This window comes from Camarhynchus parvulus, chromosome 5 (assembly GCF_901933205.1).
Source record: "Camarhynchus parvulus chromosome 5, STF_HiC, whole genome shotgun sequence".
NCBI lineage: Eukaryota > Metazoa > Chordata > Aves > Passeriformes > Thraupidae > Camarhynchus > Camarhynchus parvulus.
Window position 1 is genome coordinate 26,636,870 of NC_044575.1, and position 22,970 is coordinate 26,659,839.

At 43.1% G+C, this 22,970-nt stretch overlaps 1 protein-coding gene across 2 annotated transcripts in view; it reads left to right on the forward strand.

Annotated features, from left to right (window-relative positions):
- Positions 1-22,414, forward strand: part of DPF3 (double PHD fingers 3) — a 160,138-nt gene extending 137,724 nt beyond the window's left edge. Inside the window, exons 10-12 of one of the 2 annotated variants that reach the window (XM_030948989.1) lie at positions 13,919-14,031; positions 15,308-15,389; positions 16,437-22,414. In XM_030948989.1, the coding sequence (XP_030804849.1) occupies positions 13,919-14,031; positions 15,308-15,389; positions 16,437-16,507 (266 nt within the window). In that variant the 3' untranslated portion in view covers positions 16,508-22,414. The remainder of the gene's footprint in view (positions 1-13,918; positions 14,032-15,307; positions 15,390-16,436) is intronic. The other variant, XM_030948990.1, reaches the window with a different exon arrangement.
- Positions 22,415-22,970: the final 556 nt, after the last annotated feature.

Consider the following 22,970-nt stretch of genomic DNA (forward strand, 5'->3'; position numbering starts at 1 on the left):
GATCTTCCTAAATGTGTTTGTATTTTAGTAGCCTTCTTTTTTGAGATTAGTAGAATTGCATTAAGGTAGTCTGGAGTCAAAGGTGGAGTATAAGCTATATGATAGCTGTTTGCATAGATTTTAGTGACATTGCCTTAAGGAGTCTTGCCCCAATTTATGCCAGTTTCCAGTCCAGCCACTGGAGTAACTGGAAGCTGTGGTTCCCTTTGCATTTCACAGTGCTGGCATGAACCTTCCCTTTCCCCTTATATGTATTGGATTAATGATATGGCTGTATAGAATGAAAAGAGAAAGAGGAAATACTGTTTTAGATTAGATGCTATCTTTTTAGTAAACTCTGTGTGTGACTTCTTCCCTAATATGTTATTTTTTATAAAGCTCTGTTTTACAGATGGGCTCCTACCTGTCTGATTCTTAACCTGTGTGTGACAGACTGTGTGTCTTTGTGGCAGATAATTAACTACTAACGGGGAGGGAGGGAGGGAGGGAGGGAGGAAGGAAGGAAGGAAGGAAGGAAGGAAGGAAGGAAGGAAGGAAGGAAGGAAGGAAGGAAGGAAGGAAGGAAGGAAGGAAGGAAGGAAGGAAACTGCTTGTGGCTCCAGTGCACTAGGTCATCTGCCAATCTAACATCCATTGCCATTTTTATTTTCCTCAGTGTGATGATGCACAGTGCAGAGTGAGACATTGTTGCTAAGGTAGCCAGGAGTGAACATGCGTGTTGAAGTTGGCCTTTATGGATGTCTGACAACACCCGGTTGAGATGAATGGGATCCTTCCCACCACAGCAGAGCTGTTATTATAGGCTGTCACAGTCCAAGGAATGTCTCAACATAAGTCTTATTACTTTGAATATTTTTGTGCCTTTTTATTTTCTTTTCTCTTTTTCTTTCTATTTTTTTAAAGCCACAGGCCTGGAATTAGAAATGTTAAAGAAAAAATTTAGTTTTGCAGAAATGATCTGAACAGATAAGCCCCTGGACAGGTTTATGATGACATAAATAGATCTTATTTTCTTGTTTGGAGAATGGCTCTTGCCAGTGAGAGTGATGGATGGCAGCAAGAGGGACTAAAAGTCTTTCAGCACTGCAGCAGTCAATGGATGCCCCCAAAGCTGTGTTTCCCTGGACTGAGACTGAGCTGAAGGCTGGCAAGTCTGAAGGTTGGAATCCTGTTTTCTCTGGGTGGAGTGAAAACAGCATCAGCTAATTTGCTTTGGCCTGAACTAGAATATTGCACTGGTTAAAGATTTATTCCAAATTTTTGCCTACAATCAGAAAAAAAAAATCTGATTAAATTTGCATCTTGGATTTGTGAGCCCTACTTGTATTTAAATCCACCAGCTTATAGATGATAAAGAAAACCCATAACACTTTCTTTCTAAACCCAAGCTTTTAATTCTCATTAGCAATGGCATAGACTTCTCTGTACCCCATCCCATCCCCGGTGTTGAAGGTGGATGAGTAAGACCTCAACTACATAAGGCAATCAGAGCAGAGCGCATAAGCAATGACTACTGGGCTGGGTGTGTCCAAATTGTGGCTTGATATTTTTAAGACCTCTATTATCCCTTAGAAATTGTTGTATAAAGATTGTATTGTTTGCTGCACTAAAGCTGGACATTTGCCATAGTTAAGCCCTAACTTTGATTTTAATGACATGAGAGCCATCCATCTGTGGCACCTAACCAGAATATTTTGAAGACCTAACTACATTGTCTGCTGTTTCAACAAATGCTCTTGCAGTGCCTGTTAGAAACTTCTACTATCGCATCTGTCATTTCACGATGTTTTGTCTTTGCAGCTTGTAACTCTGCATGATTCCATGGGGGGTGAACCATGGTGGGAGAAGGATGGCATTTACCTTCATGAAAGCATAGATTTCTAGAGCAAGGTGTTGTGGCTGATATTGCCATCTATAATTAGAAACAGGTTTGCTTAATGCTGCCTGAGGCAGCTGTGGTAACTTTAAATGATCTACAAGCCAACCATAGCACTGCTAAGGAAAAGGCAACATGATTTAAACACTGAAGCTGGGCAGTGAGCTAAAGCTCTTGGAACTTCTGCTGCCTAGCTGAGAGAGCCTGCAGAAGGTACTTTTTTTTTTCTTGCCACTCAGCTGATGGACGGTACCTCTTGAGTAGGAACAGACACAGCCCCCCTTCAATGTCTTGAAATTGAGTGGTTTGGGATTTTTTGGAGTAGGGTTTAATTTCTTAGTGCTGCTCATCTTCTACAATCAGTTGTCAGTAATACCTAGTTTATATCTAGGTTTGCATAGGTATTAAGAGTAATTTTTTATTTGGACTGAAGCCTCTTCCCATTACATTTCTTCAGTCTTTGCTGTTAAGTGTCCTCATGTCAGTAACTTCATTGTGGACTGCAAGAAGTGAATGAAGATGACCAAATTTTTCAATACAGCCTCCTTTTTTTGAAACAAAATAGAGATTTTAAGTAATACGAGAGATAGTTTTGTCAAACACCACTTCAGACTTAGCTTGCTATTTTGTATTTCTTTCTGTAGCCAACAGCCATTAAATTCTTCATATGATGATTTCAGGAATCAGTATTGCGGCAAACTCCCCAGGGTGAGAGGAAGTCATTGGATGGGAAATAGTGGAAAGCCATCCTGTTACTAAAGGGGTATTTTAATTTTAGTGTTAACCAGTGTGACATAGCTTTCAAATTCATGTAGCAGTTTGTGCAGTAGAGTTTGCATGGAATGGTTTTAAGTCAATGTTGGAAAAATTAATATTCCCTGTTGGTACAAATCATAGCTGCTTCATATCAGTGCTCTGCTGGGAGTGGCTTAAATATGTTAAACGACACTAAAGTCTTTCAGCCCTTTCCCTGGGCTCAACAACTTGTTTAACAGTACAGTGAATTCTGGGTCAGAAGTCTCATCCTTTGCTGGAATATCTGGACTTTGGATTCTTAAAGAGAAGGTTCCAAGACTTCTCAGATCTTTCTATATTGACTGTGTCTCTGAATGCATCTACCAGTCTAGGGACTTAGGACAGTTTTTTAACTGTCCACAGACTCTCTCTGAATTGAATTTGCTGTTGTACTGTTCAAGCATGCAGATAGTCCAGAATTGTGTATTCCTTCATCTGGAGAAAAGGACCTTCCCCGGCTTAGGGGACTTCATTTCTCTTGCAGCCTCTTCATTAACTTCCTCTCCAAGACCCTTTCCTGACTTCCATTAAGAGTGAGATTTTACAAGTACTTTGTGAGCTGAAAGAACAGAGATGAATTTCCTAAGGACATTCACAGCCATTATATTCCTCTGTGGCTATTTACATATTTACAGGTCTGGCAATATGTGAAGAAGAATTAGTCCCCATTAGGCTCAGTGTAGCTATCACTGAGAATTGCCAGACATCTTGTGGCTGGTGAGATCCCACCTAACAAGTGAACATTGCAGGTGATGAACACCCTCAGCAACCCTCAGTTTAAAGTGAAAGGATTTGGGGTACCCAGAGCTTGGTCAAACTAACCTATAGGAGAGGATTTCCCAGCTTCCTGGCCATTAACAGAGCACTGAGCAACAGACCTGCTTGGCCAATGGAGCAGCCAGTTAAAAGCAGGGTCAGAAGAGTCAGAGATTATTGTAGTACTGTAGAAGATAATTTTCTTTAATTAAATACAATAATATTCTACTTTTGTATAGGCTTTGTTAAATTATTCCTTTGGTGTTGAAAAATAGCAAGATGAATGAAATGTTTAATGAGGGACATTAGTGTCCACTGCCATGGAACTACCTGATTTCTTGTTTGGTCTGACAAGGTATTTAGCTGCTATGAGTTATTGGTTGTGTAGATTAAAGCAGCACTACTCACTTGTTTCAGGTTAAGGAATGGCCAGGACTTTGACTTAACTAATCTGGGCTCGAAGGTCTGGTGAGCTCTAAGAAAAGACATCATGGATTTTAATAATGTGGTCTTCCACTGGAAAAAAAAAATACAAACCTACTTTTTTAATCTCTGTCAGCATTTTGTTGGACATTTACTCAAAAAAGCCATTGAAACAACTGAACTGAAAAATACCATGGTGAGGATAAAAGATTTTGGTTTGATTCAAAATGAAACACAATCTCTCCTCAATGAAATGACCCTTTTCCATTGCCAACTGTGCACAGGCTTGAATGAAACATTTCATTTTCAACTATTTTTTCTCTTTCTTAAAAACAATTCCCTTGAGCTCGCTTTTGAAGCAAGGTACTGCTCCAAAATGAAAGTCCAGCTTCTTATTTGTGAGACACTGGTACAAAATGTCTCAACCTTTCTGAAAATCAGTTTTTCACCCTGCCACCTCTTAATCCTTTCTTCCCTCCCCTTACTTTTGACTGAAATGACTTTGTTCAAATTCACTCCTTCACTCAGATGTTTAGATCACCTTGAAACTGCATTTTTTGGAGAGTAAACAAAGACATTTCACTCCCTCCTACCATGCTCATACTGATGCTCTTCAGCATGTGCTTATAGCACTTACTTCCCTCTAGGTATTGATGTTGCTGGGAGTTTGGTGGGGAAGCAAAAACTGTCTGTCTTGTTGATGAAATCTCTATTGACACTTTAAAATTCCCAACCAAACAGGGGTTTTCACTGATGGAGAAGGGAAAAAAACCCCAGTGTTTTCCAGCTTCTGGCACTGCATTACAAACAACGGAGAGTGTGCATGGGGATCACTGCCTGTTTGGCAGCTGAAAGGGATTCCTTAACTCAACAAGAGACTGAAGTACCTTGGTCCAAATTGGTCTGGTTTGTGTTGAGTGAGGCAGTTCTACTTATGTCTGAATATACAGTCACATTAACAACAGTGTAAATTATGCTTCTGTGAGAAAGACAGACCTCTTGCATTTTCAGTATGTACACACCAATTATCAGTCATTTACCCATCATGTGCTGAATATCTTTACCTAGATGGTATGTGATTACCTCATACAAGAGCAATGAGGTCACCGTCTATGCAATGGCACGGTTAAGTTCTGCATAGTTAAGTTTCTTTGATATTAAAATTTAAATAATTTCTCTGGAGTTTGCCATTTTATTTGAAAATTCTGGAAACGTGCTGGCAAGGAATTACTCTAGAGTCATTCCTTAATCTTTCTAGAAAGTTAGTCCAGATATTAGTAATACTGTCTCCTTTTCCCCTTTCCTTTCCCTAAATTAATTAGCTTGCCCTGTTTCCAAGTTTCCAAGTGTGTTTGAGATGTCTGTTCCGTGACTCATGGGTGAAATCACTGCTGAAGTTCTCCCCACAGTCCTTGGTGCTTGAGGAGGACCACAGTGGTGCAGCAGGGTTGTCTTGGTGCTTTCTGAAATCACTGGGTGAGCATGGCCTAGTTTTAGTGAAGAGGTGTTCCTGTCATGACACATCACCTTTATCACTCTCTCCTGCTTCATCCCAGCAGAGAAGCCCCTGTCTCTGCTGAGTGCTCTGGGGCAATGACACGTCCCATCCACTGCTGCCACTGGCTAGGTTAGACCCCCTTTGTTGGGTCAGTGTGGAAAACCTGAAATCTTTTCAAATGCTGCCTTGATACCATGAGCAGCTCTGGGCAGTGCTGGGCAGCCCTGCAGGCATGCTGCCATCTGTGGCTGTGTTAGCAGGGCAGTTTAACACGAGAGCTACTGGGGAGGGACCAGGTATTTGGGCAGCAAATGTGGGTTCAAGCAGGTAGCAGAGTCCTGGTTCATGTTAAAGAGAGGGGAGGAGGGGCAGCGCTGATATCTTATTTTATGGGGGATTTAACAAAGGCACTGTGCTTGCAGAAGGCTATTCAGGCTGCCATTTCCCTAGCATTTTAAATACCACCCCATTCATCTCATTACAGCTGGGGATTTTGGCTCTCCCAGGGGGGAGGAGATGTTCTAAATGGACTGCCAGGGAGGTGGGTTTAATGCACTAGGAAGAGCTGGCTTCACCAAGTTAAAAAGCAAAACAAAACCCAATCCTCCATTCCTATTTTTAGTGTTTATGACCAAGTATTTTTGCTTGGTTGCTCAATTTGAAAGGGTTTAGTGAGCCTGCCAGTTGATTGAAAGCTCTGTGGTGTGTGAGCTGGCCTGGCTGGGGAGCCTGCAGTGCATAGCGACGAGGTCGGAGCTGTGCCGGAGGTTTTTTTCCACTGCAGTTTGTTGAAGGGTAACGAAAATGTCCCCGGGGCAAAGGGGATGTTGGCTTTCCAGGTTGTGGTGATTCATCTTGCCTGGATAAGCAGTCTTTCTCCCATTCCTGCATTTTCATCTCCATCTACCTCACCCCCACTCCACTGTGCAACCAAATGCAAAGCCAGCCCCACGCAGGGGTTTTGCTGGGGGTCTCCGGCACCAGCCCCGGTGAGCGGCACCGCCTGGGCAGCATTAGCATGCAGTGCCTGTCCTCCTGCCCAGTTCATGTTCTATAAATGGGTTCATTCTCGTCATTAGGAGAGATGTCCCCGGCATGTGGAGTCCGTGCGGTGCCTGCAGGCAGGTTTCCTTCCTGTTGGTGTTGGTAAGCAGCCCAAGTGCCTCCTGGCAATTAGCAGATCGTTACCCATAATGCAGCACGAAGCGATGCAGCCTGGTGGTTTTTCTGGAGGTCACTCTGACCTAATTCACCCCCAGGAATTGTACAGTGCTGGCATGACTTACCAGTGCATTAACAAGCTGATGCTTCAGTACAAGGTTATTTGAGTGCTCCCACATTATTTTTCTTAGGCAAGAACTAGCCATTTTGTCTGGTGGCCAACAGTGGTTAATAGGGGCTAGTCTGGAAGAAGAGGGGGCTGAGGGCTGTCTGGTTTTGAGGTGAGCCATTGGGGCATGGGGGATCTCTTTGGCTTTAAAGCTGGGCACTGTTTCTGGCACCCCAGGTTGCAAATGCTCAGGGCTCAGTTTGCTACCTCAGTTCTGTGTTCCCACAGCATGTTCCCAATGAAAAGAGCAGCCTGTGCCAGGTGTGCCTCAGTCCCCACGGCTCAGCTTCAGAGGAGAGGACGGAGGGATGGGCCTGTGCCCCAGATCTGCCCCAGTCCAAACCGCTGGGAGATATGAAATGGAGGTGCAGATTTCAGCCTGTCCAGGCAGTTTTGGAAGGGCAGGTGTGCCTGGCCAGAGGGGGACACCCACACAGCAGCAGAAAACTTGGCAGGGCTCATCCTCCCTCTGGCAAACCTGAACACAGGGCAGAGGGCCTGGCTGCAGCATCACCAGCCCAAATCCAGGTGTTCTCCAAGGGCAATGATTTGTGTGCACCAAAGTTAATAGAGACTATTAACTTTATTAACTAAACTATTATTAACTATAACTATATTAACTAAACTATTATTAGTTTTTAGAGACTTTTAAAATCTCTAATTTATTTTCATTTCTCCCTGCTAACATATGTATGGCTGGATTGTGCATGCTGAGGAAGTGGCATACTCAGGGAGAGGCACACACAGACCTATTGCAGTAAAACAGTTTTAAAACTTTTCTCAAGGAGTTTTCCTTTAAGATATGGGGCATCTGCTACCATGGGAATGGTGTGTGGGAAGTGATTTGACTGACAAATCATTAGGAATAACTCACTCCTGGCTTGTCCCTTTGCATGCTCCAGAGGTCACCCTTGAATCCCACCCAGCTCCTCCTGCCACCCTGTGTCAGACAGAGCTACACTGCCTTGTCCACAGCCCATCTCCTTGGGTGCATTTGTGCATACTTCATTTTGTTTATGCACATGAGTGGCCTTAGCCAAGCTTTGCTCTTCTATATCCTCTGTAACCCAGACTTTTTATGCCAGCTGATGCTCTCGATACTTAAAATTATTTCAGAGGAAATTATGCAGCATTGTAGAGTCACAGCTATGCGTGAGTAGAGCTGGTGAGTGGACTTTCCTCGGGCAATGAAATTTTCTGGCAACTGCCTGGAGATGAGGGGTCTTTTGGCAGGAACTTACTCCTTTGCTCCCCATGCCCTTTGGTGTTTTCATGGCTAAAGAAACAGCAGGGCAGTGCAGGAGAGTGAGCTGCAAGTGCTACCTGCCTCACTCCACCATTTTATAACTTCCCCAAGATCCTTGGGCTTGCTTTCAAACACAGGTCTGTCCTGCTTTCTCCAATTACACCTGCCAGACTGCAGCTGGGGCTGAACCACCACCATTCACACAGGGGTTTTATTTATCCCTTGGGCAAACAATTAAAGTGGGCTCTCTTGTATCAGTGCCAAATATTTGAGCAATTGCTTGTAATTTATATAAGTTTTTCCTCTGGAACTGGCAGTACTGAGAAGCAAACCACCACCCCCAGAGTGCAGCTGGCCACCAGTCCTGGTGCTAATGCAGCAGAGTGCCCCTTCTCTTTTTGTGGACTCAGTTCTGTCGATGCTGGCCAGAACAACTGTAGGGTCAGAAAATGAAATAATAGGAACTATAAGCTCTTCTACAGCTGAGTGGTTTCAGAGATCCATCAATTATTAAAGGCATTAATTCTTCCACAATTACTGGCACGTTGTGACATATTAAAATAGAGGAGAGTTGGTCTCTGACCAAATCAGACCGACCAGACTATTCAGTGAAACCACTGAGTCTTTTTGGACTCACTTCTTTAGCAGAGTTGGCAGTGCTGGAACACACTGGGAGAAACAGCTAGGTTTTCTCACTTCAGCCAGGACACAGAAATTCACAGTGGTGATATTTCCTGTCCTGTCTGATAATAATAAACCCCAATGTGGTGCCTGTGAGACTTTCTTTTGTTTGTTTGTATGTTTTTCTTAAGAAGCTGGATTCAGTAGGGCCCTGTACTGAAGGAGGTGAGACAAGAGCTCTTCACCTGCAGCCTCCAACATCTACCCCTGTCTTGGCTGCCAGGAAAGCTGTTTTATTTTTCTGTAATGAAATACTCCTGCTTCTCCATATCACAGAGATAGTGTGGCAGGCGATGCCTTGGCTCCTCACCCCATGAACACTTTTGAAGGCTTCTGTTCATGAGTACCTCCATTTGAGCAGGCAGGCATATGTCTCTAGACTCCAACACCTTCACAGTGCAAGATGGGAAGGGCCAGGAAATGCCAAGAGCTCCCCAATCTCATCCCTTAGGAATGTTTGGTCTTTTTGTGAGAGTTGCAGCTTCTTTAGCCCTGGGATTCTGGCAGAGCCAAGTTCTTCAGTGTTCTTGGACAGTCTGAGTTTTTAAGGGTCTTTTCTAATCCAGCTTTTGTTGACATTGTGTATCTATAAGCACAGATCTGTATCTATCTTCTTAGACAGACAAATGAAGGATATCCTTTTAAATCATAACAATAAAATGATATCACTTATTAGAAGTAAAAGTTTCCCTTCTTTTGTACAGGTATTGGTAATAATTCTGTCAAATGATGGCAGTGGCCACAAGAGACCTTATTCAATCTTAGCAGGAGGAAATTATGCATTTTCTTTGCATGTAAACTTCCATTATTTGGATGGGGCTCCTGTGACATAGGCCATTATATCTGTAATATGTATTTATAGTTGTTTAAAGACCTGAAAGTTTATGGAATAAATCTGATGCAATATAGCCAGGAGGCCTGTGAGTTTTCATCATGCTATTGATTAAAAAGCCCACCACTACACTGTGAAGATAATGGAAAGAATTGGAAACTGGGTAAAAATTCCTTTTATTCTGTATAAATAATTTCACATTTGTTTTTAAAAAAGAGTATTTGCTTATTTTCCCCCCTCAAGATAATCTCTGCCTTTGTTTGAAAAAGGTTATTGATTGGATTGTTAATTTAAATAGTCTGTGGCGGGTGTGACAGAGCACATGGCTGCAATTAATCTTGCAGTGCAGAATCCATTATTGAAAAAGCACTAATGAGCCATTCTAAGGCCTTCGCTGGTCACAGAGCGACTGGAAGCAGCAGATTGCTCCTGCCCTTTAATGTCAGTTTTGGTCTTTAGTGTTATACAGCCAGTGTAAGCAGGAGAGATTTTTGGATATTTTTAGGGTATTTATGTTAAAATTATCCTTCCCATCAGCCTGCAATTGTAGCAGGTGCAGGATACAAGAAATGGTCTCTGAATGTGCTCACCTCCCTGATCTTCTGACCAGATGTCTGGTGGACATAATGTACAATTAAAGCCAGTGGCATGTGAAACACTGATGTCACTATAAAATATGGTCTCAGTCTCAAAGTTCAGATCTAGAGGAGAGTTTTGACAAAGATGAGAGAGCTTTCAAACCTGATCAACACTTTAAAATATTGTTTTAAGACAAAGGGATGAGCTGTTGAAAACCTCACTGCAAGTTTTATTGTCTCTGTCAGTTGTTTATAGCTATTGCAGCATAGCAAAAGTTTAGGTAGACAATAGTTATGGTAGATTAGAAACCATCAGTGTTAACATATTGCCTTGTCCTTCAACAGAACTGCTCCCAGGGTGTATTTTAGAGGTCTGTCTATTGACTTCGGTGACACCATAAATATGTGTTACTTCCTCCCCTGATTAGATCTGCAGAGCTGATACAGACTTGTGAGAGTGACCCAGGGTTTGCCAGGGTGGAGCCATCACCTGAATTATTAACTGGGTTTCAGCTGCAGACTCTGCTGCACACCTTAGCCACAGCAAACGCTGTTCATCACACAATTAGGTGAAATAAGACTGTTTCTCCATCTTAAACACATAGCAAGAAGACTTTCAGCTCTCTAGCTTGTGTGCTGCCACAGTGTCCATAACTTGAATCACATTTTGGACTGCCTTGTGTGTAAAAGAAAATTGTGGCCTGAACTAGCCTTTTTATTTTTAAGGAAAAAAGAAAGGGAATTTGAATCTACCTGTAGTAGCTTGCCACATGCAGCTACAGGACTTTGTGTTCAGGTATTCTGACACAGAAGGAATGCTAAGAAGTTCTGTGATATGGAGCAGGGATGGTGTTCACTAACACTGCCTCAGGAAGTCTTGGATGTGTCAATTTTCTCATACCATGTAAAACACTAGGTTTTGAACAAAAGTAGCAGGAAAAGAAAGAGAAAGAGAGCATGAAGGAGAAACCAGGGAGGAAAGGAAAAAGAATTTTAATATTTTGAGTATCTAGTGGTCTGCTTGCCATATACTACAGTGTCTCACCATGCTGATAGCATAAGTAAAAATAGTCTTTCCAATGACATTAAGCTAGGGTCATGGTACCACAAGGAATGTTGCTTAATGTGAAAGATCATCTGACTTAGAAGCTGAAGAAAGGCATTCTTTTTGCCTTACACATGGTATAAGCCCTGGGCTAACAGAGGGCAACCTGCAGCTATGCAGACTCGACTCTTGCAGTCACAGTACTAGGAGAGAGAGCCTATTCGGGTGAATGAATTGGTATGTTCTTGCAAAATACTTCTGCTTTGCTACTAGAAAGAAACCACTGTGGCCCTTGCTCTATTCCTAATTTTTCTAAGGAATACTTCCACAAGAGCCCACAAGAGACCATTTCTTTTAGGCTTGTGTTAGGTGTGGTTCTTAAGAAGTGCTCTGTAATGTAGGCAGGATGTTTCACTTCAAGAATGAAGCCCCACTGATGTGAGATGCCACAGAGGAGACCTGCAGAGGTGTTTTTGAGCTAAATGAGGAACAAAACAGGCAAGACTGATAACTGGAAGAGAGCAGGAATGGCTATAAAGGGACAGAGATAAAGTAGTGAACACGACCTGACCCTCATGTTGTGTTAGAAAGGGAGGGTCCTCAGCTGGACTCTCTGCAATAAGCAATGTGTGTGCACAGACAGTTGAGCATGTGAAGATGTGCATGCATTTAGCTGGGGTTTATTTCTGTAAGTTTGATTCCATTCTTTCTGTTTCTTTTCAAATGTGACTGAAGCTATTTAAGTCTCTGATTAATTCACCTCCCTATATGAGTTGTTTTCTGTGATATATTCCAGCACTGTACAACATTTCTGGAAGTAACGCTCTGCTGTTGGGATGAATTCCTCCCTGATGTGTAGCATGGCACATTTGTTCTATTTACTGGTGTTGAAATAAGGTTTGCATTCAATGTAAATCAGATCTGGAGAAACATTTCAATGTCATGTCAGGTTCTGCTAGTTTGGTAGTATCAGAAAGTATATGTGGTCCTCTCAGCAAGAAATGGTATCTTGTCACATCTCCTTTTGCTTAGTTGCAGTCTCAAGGCCCCCAAAACTTTAGTTGGTCCACTGTAAATCTCAGTAAAAACTGTCACTTTTTTTGTGCTGACATTTCAAGGGCTCCAAAACCCTGTGATCTTCTTAGCCTATCTGAGCTCATCAGTATTGTCAAGATGTTTCTTTATTCAAAGGCTTAAGAGTGATATGAGCAATTTCATTGATCCCTTCTTCTCTAAATATCTCCTTTATTTTCTATTCAACTTCTTTAATAATTATGCATATATATTTCTTTGCTGGACAAGTTTAGTTGTTGTATCACAACTATGCAAATATAACTGGAGAACAAAAATTCTTATTACAGCATTTGGTGGTATAATTGACACATAAAAGAAATATATCCCCTATAGCATTACTTCCTTATCCAGCAATTCTCAGCAACTGTTTGCTTCACTAGCTGGAAAATACAGAAACTTTTTCTAGGGTGGTGATGGGCACTGTGATGATGCAGCAAAATATTACTGATAGGTCTGGTAATGAAGATGACACATCTGTGCCCACATCTACCATAGACATGCCTTTTTTTCCTTATTGGAGAAACAGCCTTTCTTTCTGCACTCTTAAAAAAGCACTTAAGCTGGTGGAAGTGGAAAAGATTTTTTCCACTCCATTGGTTGTAGTCTAAGAACAGCAGATTGGGTAGAGGTGAAACCCCCCCCGCAACTTATGGTGCCAGTTTCTAGAAGAAGCAGATGGCAGTGCGAGATGTGCATACCTGTGTTCCTAGTCTTTCTACAGTTGAGCAATTGACCCTCCCTGCCCTGATCATGCACAGTGTTAATGTTTAAGTGTGTCAGAGAAGGATTCTAAATATGCGGCTTTCCAAGAAGGCAGGCAGGAGCTTATTGCAGGAGACTTAGACAATGTCTCAGCCAGGTAAGGCTGGTTTGGGAGTACAGTACTTTATTTCAGCGGTGTATTTGTCTTGTTTTGTTTTGCAGAAGGAACACTGATCCTACCTTTGGTTTGTTTGTTTGTTTGTATTTTCCCCTCCAGAAAGCCCATTGCTGACCCTGCTACTGTGGTACCGCTGTTTTGCAAAGCTGAAGTCGACACGCATGTAGGGGCGGGGGTTGTAACTCTGGCAATTTGTCCTTCCCGATTAGATGTGACTGTTCTGCTAGCTTTCCCTTCTTTATTCCTTTCATTTAGTTCATTGTGGGAATTGGCTTGGGATTTTTTTTCCTTTCGGTTTCCTGTTTTGATCCTGGAAGGTTAGCTGTGCAATTTGGTTTCTTCTGTGCCAACCAACTTTAGTGGCAGAGCTCTTAAAAAAAATAAAAGAAGTCTTGCGTCTTCTCTGTACGCTATTGCTTCCATTTAAGCAAAGTATACAGAATTGCTCCACCCATTTGGACACCAGGAAAGGAAGCTGTGAAATGGAGAATAACCTCATTTCCACCAGGTCCTTCGTTCCGGTTGAAACAGCGCTAATTGAAACTGTAGTCCAATTTCTATTAAGACGGATGGTCTCTCTCTGAAATTTGGTTTGTTTCTGATTTCATCCTTTTTCTTGTTTTCTTAAAAAAAAAAAATCCCCACAAAAACCAACTCAAAGCCAAACCATTTTTAAGAGCTCTGAATAAAACTGCTTTGCCAATGGGGTGGAAATGACTCTGATTTTCTCTTGTGCCCGGCAGCGAAAGGGTTAATGCCTGCTTTCCTCTTTGGTATCTGTTAGTTGCAGCCCATGTTGTGATCAGTCCATGTCCGTGTGTGTTTTGTTCCCAAATTTAATACTGGTTAATTAACAAGCAATAAGTGAGCTTTAACAATGACTGTTGTTTCCAATCTTCCTCAGGACACCCGACCTGCCTGCAGTTCACCACAAACATGACTGAGGCTGTAAAAACCTATCAGTGGCAATGCATTGAGTGCAAATCCTGCAGCCTTTGTGGGACCTCAGAGAACGACGTGAGTCCATTTAACTTTTCATGCGAATAAGCATCACTGCAAGCCACTGCTGTGCCCACCCTTGAGAAGCATGTGGCACTGGTGTGGGTCATTGTTTCACTGCTGCGTCCATGCATCTCCAAGGAAGAGCCACCCCTGAGCACAGAGATTCTCCCCAGTGTCCCCATTTAGCCACTGGTCTCTGCTGAAATTACCACAGGTATCATATAGGGCCACTTAAGATGCTGATGCTTGTGGTTTGTGTACTTATTCAATAGAAGTTAGCTGGGGGCCATGAATTCATGTTGCAGGGAGCTTTCAGCATGATAGTCAGAAGCAGATGTGAATACATGATAACCCAAGAGAGGCAAGTATGCTCCTTCTGTCCCGATTTTCTTTACTTTCTTGGTATGATTTTTTAAACTTAATTACAAGACTTGGGAAACATGAAACCATTTGAAGTAGGATGGCTAAGCCTCACCTAATCACCAACTCCAGTGATTTCCAGAGCCTGCAGCTGAGCAGTGTCCTCCCTGCGGGGTTTGCAGTTAAAATCTGATGCTAAGGGTCCTTGGCAGCCCATGAGAACCTTGGAAAATTGACAGTGGCTGGAGAACTTTGGAGGTGATTAGCTAACACTATATTCCCTACAGCAGAATAAATTTGAAGCCTGAGATTTTGTTTTTGCTTTAGCATAGAAAAATCAGAACCCGGGGAGCTCAGGAATCACAGGATACTTCAGAGCAGCTTTTTTCACCCCAAATATATAAAAGAGCTGCAGACCACATGGTGGGGTCATGTAATTTCCATCTGTTTCACAAAAAATTTACTCAGCTGAGTTTTGGAAAACTGTCTAAGTCAAAGGTTTCCTCTGAAGGAATGAGATCAGCACATGGTGACACCGGAGCCCAGCAAAGCCTGCCCTCTTCTCAGTACAGCGTATCCCCGGCATAACAGCTTTTACTCCTGCATTGTGAGGCCATCTAGGACTGGAACTCCTCCATTTCTTATAGTGATTTTCTACTTAGAAACTGAGCTGTCTTGTACTGAGAGAGGCTTTCTGCAGCCTCTCAGGAATATGGTGGCTAATCATGGATGAAAAAATGTGATGCTTGTAGCCTTTACATTCCCAGCAGTCTCTTAGTCTCTGTTGTTGCAGCTCTGCATTCCCAGATGAACATTGCTGGTTACCCTACTTAAGTTTTCATCTTGGCAAGAGACTAATTTACATAATTTCTCTCTTTTCCTCTCCTTCTCTCCCTGTTTCCCTACTGTCTCTCCAACAAACCTGCCTCAGGACCAGCTGCTCTTCTGTGATGACTGTGACCGTGGCTATCACATGTATTGTTTGAATCCACCAGTCTTTGAGCCCCCAGAAGGTAACATATGACTGAAGTCTGCTTTGAAAACCACAATAAAGTCTTTGTGGAGAAGGGAAAAATTTCAGAAAGGTGTTTTGCACCATGCAGGGTTAAGGAAACAGTAGTGAAGCAAAGGGAGGTAGCACTGGAAAGAAACAAAATTAATAGATGCGAAGCGCTGGTGTGATCTGTGTTATCCTATTCAGTCTTGCCTGGTCTCCTTCTCTTCCAGAACATGGCTCTTTTGTGGGTCATGGGTACCAAAGGTACCCATGGTCATGGATGTCCCACATGTCACTTGTCACCTCAATTTTTGCCAGTGAAATGTGACTGGACTTCTTAAGAAGTCAAAGTCCTGAAGAGAAAGCCTCAGACAAAGAGGTCCTCTCTGGAACATCTGAGAGCCTGTTGGCAGGAGACTGGATTAAAGGGAATTACCTTCCTTTCTCTATGATATGTTTCTGTTTTGGCAGGGTGAGGGTTTGGTGATCTGTATTATATTTGGTATGTAGTTATAACCTCTGCAGGGGGTTCCATCGGACCTTACTATGACTGGTTGGAGTTTGTCACTTGGCTGTGGAGCAGAGGAACCAGTCTCTTACCACTAGAGGTTCTCTGACTAAAATCCTCAGAGAGCAGTAGAATTGGAGGCTTGTGAGTGCGAGTGACTGTGGTTTACATGAGGGGAAGGACAAGAATAATTACAAATTAATCGTGCATTCAGGAGCTAATGTTTGTAACTTTGGTAAAAAGGAAGCTAAATCAGGAGGGGAAAATCTAGAAATGCAGCTAATAATTACCTAAAGGTTTCCGTTCCACTGGGAAGTGGTTTATTGGAAGTGTGAAAATATAAAATACCTCATTGCAGTGCACACCCCAGCAGCATTGCAGCTCATGTAGAAAGCCTATGGATGCAAAGGCAAGGGCAGCAGAGTCTGCTTCACAAAAGTACAGGCAATTCCAATATTAGGAATATCTCATATACTATTCAACCCAATCTTGACATAAACTCTTGAGTTCCTGGATTTCATGTCATTCCTATAAGAAGGATTTCTTCATTTGCAGGGAGCTGGAGTTGTCATTTGTGCCAGGAGCTGCTCAGAGAGAGAGCATCAGCTTTTGGCTACCAGGCCTGAGGAGCTCCAGCAGTCAAGAAACACCTTGCTCCTGGTGTTGCCATACCAGCACACAATTCCCACCCAGAACACAAAGACACGACCCACATCCAAACGAACGGACACTCAAATACAGGAAGAGGTATCTGTGGATTTCACTGTCACTAAGCCAGACCTCCTGGGCTCTGCTAGGACTGTGTACTTTTCCAATGATCTGGATAAAATCTCTTCACTGCTGTGCATGGTTGCTGCTTGCCATTTACAGGCTCACATGCATTATGGAAGGGGGAGGGTTGTTATACCAACATGGAGAAGTCAATTTTGTGTGGCCTTGTGCTTTCTGTTTAGTCTTTTTTAAAATGAAAAAGTAGTAAGATATTTCCCAAGGAATTATTGGTGAGTACTTCAGCTGGGAGCAGCACCAGGTGTTTCTCTTCAAAGGCTTGACTGGAAATCTCTTTACTGCAACCACTCTGTAGATTCATGGGTGCTTAAGAGGGGTATTCTGAGACTTGCGTTTAGTTCAATATTTCCCAGTTTATGAACAGCACATTGTCACTAAGAGAAGCACTGACGAAAACTTTTTGGAGTGACACTTCCTCCATTGAATCAAATGCCCTGATTTGGCAGATCATTAGGAATATGTTTTAAGTATAAGAAAGAGCAGTACTGGTATGTACACACTCAAATGCTTAGAAAAGCCTTTGGTATTCAGTGTTTTCAGGCATACTGTCCCACTGCAATGCCAGCAATACCTTCCAGACATAATTTCTTTTTGTTCAGAAAATTCTGAGTGAAAAATCTTATGTATATGCAACCGACTTTCTGTTTAGCTCAGAAAATTGGACAAAAGAAAAATTGTCCTCTTAAGTTGATCATAGAAAGTAAAAATTGTCAGCTTTCCAAGCAATCTAAGGCAAGTTGCAAAAAGGAACAATTTTGGCTTAAGGTCAAATGAAGCACTTTGATTAATTTTTTGAAATTTCTAAACAAAAATGTTCTGCAACTGAAAGCTGCATTTTCTGGGCATTGCCTAATCCAGGCTTTCAGCATTTCCAAAGTGTTACTGTTTTTTGTCAAAGTAATTATCGAGATCTAACTAAATTTCCCAATAATTTTCCCCCAAATTCTCTACAACCGCATCTTTGGCCAATGACATATTTTGTTTAAAAACTTTCCCTATCTCTAAAGAAAAGAATAATTTGCTGAACCTAACATGAAAAGAAGAATTTTCATAATGATTAAAAAATTTAAGTAGGAATAGTTCTACTTTATTTAAACAAAGCTTTACATGTGAAATGAAGAAATTTTAAGTGAGACCATCCATTGAAAAAAAATTTATTGCAGTTGAATCTCTTTGAAAAATTTAAGACATTACTAGGAGAATAAGTACATCAAATATTTTCTACAAAACACATTTTTAAGGTTAAAAACCTACCACTCCCTGAACTGCCAAGTAGCCCAGAATAACCATTATTTTGGGTATGATGTATATCACTTTCTATGCATAGATTTAAGTGGGTTTATAATATAAATTTATGAGAGCAGCATGTGACTCATGTTGCTGGTACAAGTAGGTAAGGATACTGAAGATTATATTTGGCATGTTTATATTGGTTGAAACTCTTCTGCAAAATGAAATGTCCCCAAATACTTGAAAGACATTGTGAAACAATATTGGTGAGCTTTTTTTCCTTCCTTCTCCTGCTAATTACACTTAGTTAGGATGAGCTATACTGACCTAGTGCACTTTTTCTCATTATTTAGAGAGTTTCTTCCCCTTTTGTTCAGCTTACGCACCAAAAGTAGCTGTGTCAGCTACTGGATTCTCCCACCTACTGTTGCAGCATCTTCTCAGGCTGCAGCAGAAGTACTTAAACCTGTTAGAAAAAAAAATGTAGAAAGTATTTATCCTAATTGTATTGGACCAAATTTCTCCTGGAGCAGCTGCACTGGCTACCTGTAAAATTTATTCAATATCTTGTGCTTTCCATGTGACAGCCCTTCAATTAGCTGAGAACACAAAGAAATTTGAGCATCAAGTCTGGAGAGAGCAAAGTGAAAGCCTGTGCACTTGCATCAGGCGTCTGATACCTGTTGGGAAAAGACCCTTGAGCAAATACAAAATAAAGCATCTTCCTCCCAGTCTGGAACTGCCCTGGCCCTGGAGAGCACTTGGAGGACACAGTTGATCTGCATTTGCATTTACACCCATCTGTTGGTGTGGTTGAACCATGCTGATCTGGCATTTTGGGACCATCACATGGTTCTGTCTGATACAAAATCCTGTTGCTGTTGTGGCTAGGAGTGCAAGTGTGTATTCACCAGAGACACCACTGGGCTCTGTTACAGAAAATGGGTGTTTTGGGAAGAGTGACTGGAAATGAGAAGTGTGTGTGTGCTGCAGGAAACTTCTGTGGTGGTGCTGCTGGTGGGATCAGCAGGTGTGGGTTAGTATTTTGGCTGGTCCTCAGTAACCAGGACCTAGAGACTTCCATCATAAAAATCTCCATCGCCTTCCAGTGTCCTGATGTTTACACTGACCTTGGAGGAGTAGGACAATGTCTGCATTCCTAAACAGAGAGGACATGCATGTTTTGGCCTGTGTCTTTGGCAGACACTGGTGGCTCATCATGTAAGTCTCAGGTGGCCTGGTTGGTGGAACCAGCTGGTGCAGAATTTCAGTGGTCTCCATTCCTGTGACAGAGACATTGCTAAAGGAGCTGTGCTCTCTGTGCACACCTGATTTCCTATTTTGTAGTTTTGATCCAGAGCTGTTTTTTCCTCCCACAACCATTCTGCAGCCAACAATATCTTTCATGTTCAGAAATACTCCTCTGTGGCCATGCTGAGGTTTCATCAGAATGAGGTATGACAGAAGGACAGATTGCTAGATCTTCAATGCCAAAGCACTGTTTGCCACCTGAGATCAGTGTGACAGGGTGCTTGCCCACTGTAGACCAGCTATGTTTCATCTCTCCAGCTTTATGCTGTGTGCTGTGTAGCCAGGCAGCTCCAGGTAACTTTGGCAGCAGATTAGATACAAGCTCTCCCATGTGGAGAACTTCCTCCAGCTACAGCCTCCCTTCTTCGCTAGCTGAGTCCAAGATAAGGGGCTGGAATGGACCTCTCAGTGGCACATTTAGCATGCATTCAGAGCAATGTGTGTTGGTGCACGTTAAAAATACTGACTGACCTCCCAGGTGAAAAATGCACCACGTTTGCTGAGGAGAGGTTGTGGCACTACCATGGGGGTGAGGAAGAGGAGTTTAGAAAGTCTGATAACCAATTCCCTGTCACCTGCTGCCCCACTGGGGATAGTCTCCTGCATAACTGCTGGGATGTGTGACTTGGGCAACACCATCTGCTGTCAGGCAAATCTTGTCACTGATCTGGTCTGGCCACTAAACAGTGTGAGGGCTCTGGCTCTGTGTGCTGCTCTCTCTTGCTATATCAGGATATGCAAGTTTGTTGGCAGTCCCTGAGGTGAACAAACTTTAGTGTGTTTTCAAAACTCTTCTGTGTAAGCAAGGCAATTAATATTTTAGCACAAATCAGGGCAAACTACCAGAAGATGGTAGATCCTGCATGCCTTGAAGACTTCAAGTCAAGAACGGACAGATTCCTAGATGTATTTTAATTGAACACAATCTTATTTAATCACAGGAATGTCTGACTGAAAAAGATTTGTGTTACAAAGGAAGTCAGGCTGGATGATGTAATTGTTCTTCCTGGCCTTATTATAAAAACAGATGTTTACTGTGGGAGAGGATGTATGTAAATACAAGCATGTCTGCATAATGGCCTTAAAGTATGTTAGTTAAACATATGCACGTGATCCTTCTACTTTTGACTCCTTTTGGATAACCTAAAAAAGGTCAGTTAGAGAAAATAATTTTTACTGATGCAGTAAATTGTACATTACCTCCTTCACGTTCACAATGGCATCTACTTTGGTATTGGCTACCTCGGGCTGTTCCAGAGACTGAACAATTCAGACTGTATTGTGTGAAACCATGGCTTGCCTTTGGCTCTCCCTCCATCACATTTGTGTGCTGCTCTGCCCAGTTTTCTGTCCATGGTGGGAAGACTGGCTGGGGAGAGCAGCACCTGCAGGGGCAGACTCAGAAACCAGAGGGGTGGAGAAATGACCACTGAACAGGGGCATGCAAATGGTGCCACTGAGGAAGTGAACTCGTGTTGCCAGCACAGAGCCTCCCCCATAGTTTGGAAAAGGCAGTACCTTTGAGAAACATGAGATGGGTCCTAATCTGCCTACAAACTGTGCTTCCATAGCTGTGTTGTTGCATCAAGTTTACAGTGCACAGAGTTTACATTCTGTAAATGTACCTCAGACCAGCTCTTCAGCTAAGAAAGCCACCATTGAGTGTATTCTTTTGAAGCAAATGTTGCTCTAAATAACTTTGAAATCATGATTCTTCATCTCTCTTTAGAAGGAGCTTAGTCAATTCTGCCCCAAAGGAAGATTCTCCTGCACCATGCAGTGTTATGGGGCTGTAGCATTTTCTTTACACCTACAGCATGTGTTTTGACGGGGGTCATTTGGGAGGTGAGGAGTGGATGGGGGTAGAAAGGAATATTAATTAAGCTTGTCACTGCTAGTGGGATAGTGTGCATTGTGGGCAAGAAAATTCCAGGTACAACTGGGCATGATTTTTTCTGCGTGGAATGAATTTCTTTTTAAAAAATGTGCTCTTGAGAGAACCATAATTATTCATATATAAAAGTCCAATCTGGCAAATTATTTAATACAAAAACTAAGGGGGAACAATCAAAAGAAAATTGAAAATTATTGTTTCAATCTTTTCAGAAAAAAACCACTTTAATATTTGAATTTTAAAGTTAATATAATTTATATTGGGAAAAATTTGGCACCAGTCTGTAAGGGAAGAAAGTGCAGATCTTATGGAGGACATGAGTAAAAGATAGATTATCTTTTCAATGTTGTTATGGGAGGCTGTGGGATGATCACGAGGAGGTCACCTGACATTTTAACAGTTGACCAGTTCCATAATTTTTGGAAAATAAGCTCTGTGGAGAGGAGCAGGCAGACAGGTCAGGAAAGCCCTTCTCTAACCAGTTCTGGGTTCATTATGATCTTATGATCTCCCACTTTTACATGACAGGAGGAGGGGAGTGTGCAGCTGAGCAGGGTGAGCAGGGCTGGCAGGCAGGAGCAGGGGGGTGCTGCCCCAGCCCCCCAAATCAGGGGGTCTGCAGAAGGAGCCCCCAGCCAAGCTGGCAGGGATGCTCACGGACTGAGCACACCCGGAGCTCAGTTCCCAGCACTGACCCGGATGGGGACAGCCTGTCCTGCAGTGCTGGGGGCTGTGCCCATCACAGGGGCACGCAGAGCTGCTCTGAGCCAGTCCGGTGTGAGACATTCCCCACACCCCACCTATGGGGAGTTATAAAGCACGGGACTTATTTCCACTTACAACAAGGATTGTGGGCCTGAAGTGGGCAGGTGCTCAAATCTGTGCCTCTCTGCTGGAGAAAAGGCAGGATGGCAATCCTTAGCTGCTCCTGCAAAGCACTTGGAGCCTACAAAACAGTGTGCAAGCCTTAAGTGCTACTATTTACCTCAGTGCTGCGCACCCAGGCTGTGGCAGAACAAGAAGAGCCAGCTCTTCTGGGCTGCTCCTTACACCATTTATTTCTGCCAGCCACAGGCCCATGACACTTCCTGGGAGATAGGAACAGGTGACAAGGCAGGAGGTGGATGTGAAAGATCCAAGACCCTGCAGAAGGAACAAAAAAGTTTAGTTGCGGTGTTGTGCCTCTCCTCTGGTAAAAGAGGGCAGGAATTGTGACTGGCAGGCAGCCAAATCCATCTTTGGTGGTGATACAATTACTAGCAGTGACCTCCAGCCACAGCAGTAGTTAAATGGCTTTTCAGGGCAGGCACCAAACCTGGTCCGGTTTACGTAAGATAAACTCAGGTTTGCTGGAGGGGCAGGGAGAGGAGGGGGGTGTCTGTGGGGTGAAGGGGACTCATTTACAAGTGCAGCTGCCCAGCCCACTCCCCATTGTGTTGCCCTGGCTCTGTAGGCTCAGGGAATGTCCCTGTCCTACCAGTGCCCGTGCCATCCTCCAGGGCCAAAGCATCATGTCCCTGCTCCTGGGAGCAGCTTTGCAGAGTGCTGGCACTGTCCCAGCTCTGTCTCTGGCAGTGCTGTCCGGGGCACAAGGTCTCACTGCCCTGCAGACAAGGGTGAGAGTGACTGACGCTCCCTGAGGTCAGTGGTTGTCTTGAAGGAGGCAGGGCCGCAGGTTGTGCAAGCACAATTTTGCTGTCCTGATGGCCAAGCCTGAGCACAGGATAGAGGAGAGGTGCATCAGTCTCCTGTCTCTCCAGCTGCACCACTGGGGTGTTTGGACATTCCTCCACCACTGTGCATTGAGGCACTTAACTGAGGGCAAAGGGGAAGGTAAAGAACAGCAAGTACCTCCAAGGGACAGA